We start from the raw sequence: 5,184 nt of genomic DNA on the forward strand, positions 1-5,184 counted from the left end.
CCCCCCCTCTTCCCTTACTATGCTTTTACTAATAAGCGTAGGTGCTTAAATATAAAAGAAAGATGATTCTGAAAATATTATTTGTATGATGCGTGCGAGATTGACGTAGTAGTGAATATCAATACATCATTACACTACATCAATATCACACCCATATATAAATTGTTGGTAAAACAGTGGCGTTCGGCCATCCTTACAGCATCGCCTTAATCTCAATTATAATGGTATAAGTAAAAAATTAATTAATATGAACATATTTGCAAACACGTATTGTATCTCTTACACGGTGGAAAATATGTGGTTATTGTGATCCGTAAAATCTTGCCCAGCATAGTTTGATAAAAACAAAAAAATAAAAATGGCGAATACAATTACAGAGTGCATGAACAAATCTTGAGTGCTGTCTTCAAGCAACATAGCTTCTGAAATCTGAAAGACAATGTCGTGGGATAAATATTTTCTCGTACAATTTGATGATATGATTTTATTAAAACAAAAATTATAAGTTCAAAGAATGGGACATAAACAGTTTCTTTCAATTTGTGTAAACATTACTTATGTGAAAATATACATAAACAAAGATAATAATGAACAAACTTCGTAAAGATTGATGCTCAAAGCAATTACAGAAAGTACTAGTAAGACAAAACGCGACTGTCCGAAACTGGACGAGAAACTCATCATGGACCTTCAACAAAGAGAAAATATTAATTTATTAATTTATTAATTTATTAATATGTATTTGTGTTATTGTAAATACATGTATTTGTGATATCACGTAAATACTAACTTGACAGCTTTCTGATGAATATCAACGGCTTGAATTATTTCCTTACATATTATACTCTCATTCTTCAAGCTAGCATTATTCAACGTATTTATCGCCATTGCCTTTTCAATACGATAACTAAAGAATATTATTACTATAATTATATTTGAAAAAATTTATTTATATATCGTACTTTGTAAGGTTATAATATATTTTATCGATTGCTATACTAAAGATTAGAACAATTAGAAACTTAGAAGAAGAAAACCCAAATTTGTCCTCCAATTTTTATAAGCTTTAAATGTGTTAAAATATAGACATAAATAAAAAACACGTACTTTTTTATAAATGTTCATTAAGAAGAAGAAACCCTATCTTAAAAAAAAATTAATTATTTTCTTTCGAAACAAATATTGTCCATAAAAATTAAATAATTTGAATAGTATTTTATAATAATAATTAAAACAAAATTGTTTTAATTTTTTATTTCAAAAATGTTTATAAAACTAAAATAATTTTTATCATTTGTACAAAATATTCTTAAAACCATGCAATTTTTATTAAAATAATTGTTTTCCATCTTTTACTTTAGAGTTTAGACCATATTCGCTTAAAAATAATAACCAATTTTTTAAAGAGAGGATTTAATTCTTTTAATGTACGATTAAATTTATAAAACAATGATCGTATACATATTTCTTATTCTCCCCCTCCCTCTCTCACTCTCTCTCTCTCTCTCTCTCTCTCTCTCTCTCTCTCTCTCTCTCTCTCTCTCTCTCTCTCTCATGCACACGCGCACACGCGCACACGCGCGCAGTTTAGTAATTTCGCAAATCTCTAATATGCAATACGCTGTGTAGCAATTTTCTTGCAACAGCTAATTTCCTTTTATGCATATAAATTTGTTTTAAATAACAACAAAAATTTTGTTTGTAATCAAAATTTCTATATTCATTCTTATATACATATATGTTTTCACCTGGCAATTCTCAACATTCCACAAATATGTTTGAGATATACTATCCACAACATTCCTGTTGCTATCGCTGCTGTCCCTCCAATGCCACTTGCTAGGAGCATATATAGCAAAACTAGATAGTAATAATTCTCTCGGCCGACGAGATATTTAGGTAATAGCATCCGTATCACACTACTTGGATGATACTCATTCGTGAACAGAACAACATCAAAAATGTACAGCATAAATGGTAATGAAGAAATAGAAAACATATTGAAAAGTTGAAATACTAAAAACATTTTAAAAAGCTAATTATTTAATTAAATCGGTGTTTAATAGTCTTAAAAAAAATTATTTTTGTATGTTTTAAAGTACATTGCCTTTTTACAATTTTTTCTTGCATTAATGTAAAGTAGTAGCTGTAAATTGTTTAATTTTGTATCAACTAAATTTGTTATATTTTTAATATGTTTACAATAAAATATATACGTATTGCGTAGAAATTCTTATTATACATTATGTATAATTAAATTTTACATTATATTAAAAACATAACATACGAATATTTTTTTATTAAATGCTCACGTAGTTAGTAAAATTAATGTAATAATTTAATTTTTTTTAATACTTCACTTTATAACATGTACGAAAATAGCAATGAATATTCTTACGTAGAAGTTTAAGTGAGTAACGTCTACCGTTTTCTCCATACTTCCTCATAATCTCAATTTCAATTTCGTCTTGAAGCTCGTTACAAACATCCTGAAGTTGTTCCAATGACCTTTTCATCTATTGAATCAAAAATAGTTTTCAACATTTGCTCCCTTGTAAATTTGTGAAAGAATTGATTTATCGGTAACACTTAGTAAAAGGCTAACTTACATTATGATAGTTAAATAGGCAAGCATTATATTCAATCAGATACATTAAGAGTACACACGACAAAGAGAGAACCTTGAGCATAAGATTGACAGTATAGTCTGTAGAAAGAAATACTGCAAACTATAATTAATAAAAATTTTTGTTATTAAATACCATTAAAAAAGTTTATGCCTCACTGAACGCAGTAAATTGAAAAATATGAAATAATCAATTGGCCATACGTAATAGCCCAATCAGCAGGCTTTTCTTATTACAACGCAATATGCATATTAACTTGTATTACACATTATTAATAAAAATTATAACATAGTTATATTTTTAAAATTAATATTGCGTAAACAATTACCCGGAGGGTGAACCACTACTATAATTATTAATAAAAATTATAACAGTTATATTTTTAAAATTAATATTGCGTAAACAATTACCCGAGGAGTGAACCACTACTAAAAAAATGTATAGTGATTGCCAATTATGACAATACAACATACTTTATTGCTAGTATTGCTATTGTATTCCTTTCGTATTGTCAGTAATATTGTCATCTATTACTTCATGTACTGCCATACCCATTACACAATATTGCCAATGTTGCTAATATATTGCTAGGTATTGCTCAAAGTATTGCTATGTATTGATGATAGCGTATTGCTAGTATTGTATTGCCGCAATACACAAAAAGAATAATTTTGCTGAATCCAGATCTAAAAATAATTTTTGTTCAATAATCAAAATACTTTTGTACGAAAGTGAAAATAATTGCTAGAATAATAAAACGTTTTATAGCAATGCTTATCAGTTTCAACATTCTAACAAATTATTTTGATGATTTAACAAAAAAAAATTTTCAGATCTGTATTTAGCAAAATTTTTAGACTTTTCAACAAAATCGTTCTTTCCATGTAGCAATAAATTCCTAAAAAATGTACACCGATTCCCATAGCGGTTGATCCCTCGCAATTACCATACCACAAGAAATATACGAATTGAAAATATGGATACATACTTGGTACACAAAACTGCTAATCAGGATACCAAGACACAAAACTATCTGAAGTCGAGCTAGTTTCGTACGCCGATAAGGCCATAGGCCGAGCGTGAGAAAAATAAATCGAGTCACGCTAAAATTCCGGGTCACGTCACAGATCATCACTCTACGAGAAACCCGTTGGAGTTTGACTGCAAAAGAGTCGATGAAGAATAGCGTGTCTCACCTCTCGTGAAGAATCCGACAGAGTATTTTAGAATTTTTATTTCTCTGGCGTAAGTGACAACATAAAATTGCCTAATTTAGCATGAACATAAGACGGGGTATAAAGAAAATACCACCGTGAGAAACACAGAATTTTAACACGTGTCCGTTCAACGGAAAAGTGTAGACGATTAAACGATCGAGCGATTTGATGCCGCGGAAAATTTAACGGATGTGCATTTCCCACAGAAAAATACTTACAGGATGACTTCTGAATTGAAGTTCGCGCAAGCGCAATTGTGCGCCCTTCTTCAATACCACGGTTTTATGCTTCATTCTGATATGTGCGCTCGTAAGATACGTTTGATGGACGTGCTAGTCGATTTGTATTATTGCGCCGACATATCACAGGTATAAACTTATAAAGGGTAAAGTGTACAAAATATCAGTGTGAATGTCAGAGCTTCCTATACCTACTCAGGGCTGGGCAAAATACATCATTAAAGTATTTAAAATACAAAATATACAAAATATTGGCAATCTTAGTTTTTTAATTACAAAATATAAAATACTTTCAATCTTTCGATTTGAAATGCAAAATACAAAATATTTTTAAGTTCTAATTTGAAATACAAAATACTTTCAATCTTTCAATTTGAAATATAAAATACAAAATATTTTTAAGTTCTTATTTGAAATACAAAATACTTTCAATCTTTCAATTTGAAATATAAAATACAAAATATTTTTAAGTTCTTATTTGAAATACAAAATACTTTTTTAAATTTAATCTTTTAATTATGATCATATATATAGGGGGAGATGGGGATTCTTCGTACGCTTTTGGAAGTTTTGCTTCCCAAACTGTGTTTAAATGGTTTTACACTACTTAAGTTTGTATCAATAAATAGTATAAATATCCAGCTACAATAACATGCAATTAAAATAATAAATTAATATATAACTAAATGCAGATGATTTTTACAAAACTTGAAAATCGTACGAATCTACCCTTCAAGCGAGATAGCTTCGTACATGTAATAGGGCACCTATGTACGCATAGAATAACTTCGGATATAAACATAAAACATTAAATTTATTATTCTAAATATTTATTGACAATTAAAATTTAAATGAAAACAATCTTGTCAGTAGCTAATTAAACATCTTTAATAAACTTCTGCATAAAATAAACTTAATAAAATAAACTTATTTAAATCAGTATTTAAATCAATGTTGAAATCAAAATTCAAACGTTTAACTAAAATAATTTTTCTAATTAAGTAACAATAATATATACATATACGAAAGATGCCCTCATGCTTGTGTACGAATCTATCTCAAATTCAAAAGAAAATAATTACGCTATTTTTTATAGAATTC

At 28.4% G+C, this 5,184-nt stretch overlaps 1 protein-coding gene across 1 annotated transcript; it reads right to left on the reverse strand.

The window, feature by feature from the left end:
• Positions 1 to 279: 279 nt before the first annotated feature.
• Positions 280 to 4,137, reverse strand: LOC105459590. The gene is made up of 7 exons (XM_011705750.1): positions 4,063 to 4,137; positions 2,610 to 2,729; positions 2,399 to 2,516; positions 1,749 to 2,016; positions 791 to 907; positions 598 to 688; positions 280 to 429 (listed from the first exon to the last, which is right to left on the reverse strand). Exons 1-7 carry the CDS (start codon positions 4,135 to 4,137, stop codon positions 280 to 282), a joined length of 939 nt encoding a protein of 312 aa, XP_011704052.1.
• Between the last annotated feature and the right edge of the window lie 1,047 nt (positions 4,138 to 5,184).

Source organism: Wasmannia auropunctata, unplaced genomic scaffold (assembly GCF_000956235.1).
Source record: "Wasmannia auropunctata unplaced genomic scaffold, wasmannia.A_1.0 LD334182.1, whole genome shotgun sequence".
Taxonomy (NCBI): Eukaryota; Metazoa; Arthropoda; class Insecta; order Hymenoptera; family Formicidae; genus Wasmannia; species Wasmannia auropunctata.

Bases quoted from the DNA above. Each gene is read 5' to 3' on its own strand.
- LOC105459590 (XM_011705750.1), bottom strand. From the start codon at position 4,137: ATGAAGCATAAAACCGTGGTATTGAAGAAGGGCGCACAATTGCGCTTG. The intron at 2,730-4,062 runs GTAAGTATTTTT...TATTAATTATAG, and splicing joins TTCAATTCAGAAGTCATCCT to TTTGCAGTATTTCTTTCTAC. The intron at 430-597 runs GTTTGTTCATTA...ATTGTCTTTCAG, and splicing joins TGAGCATCAATCTTTACGAA to ATTTCAGAAGCTATGTTGCT.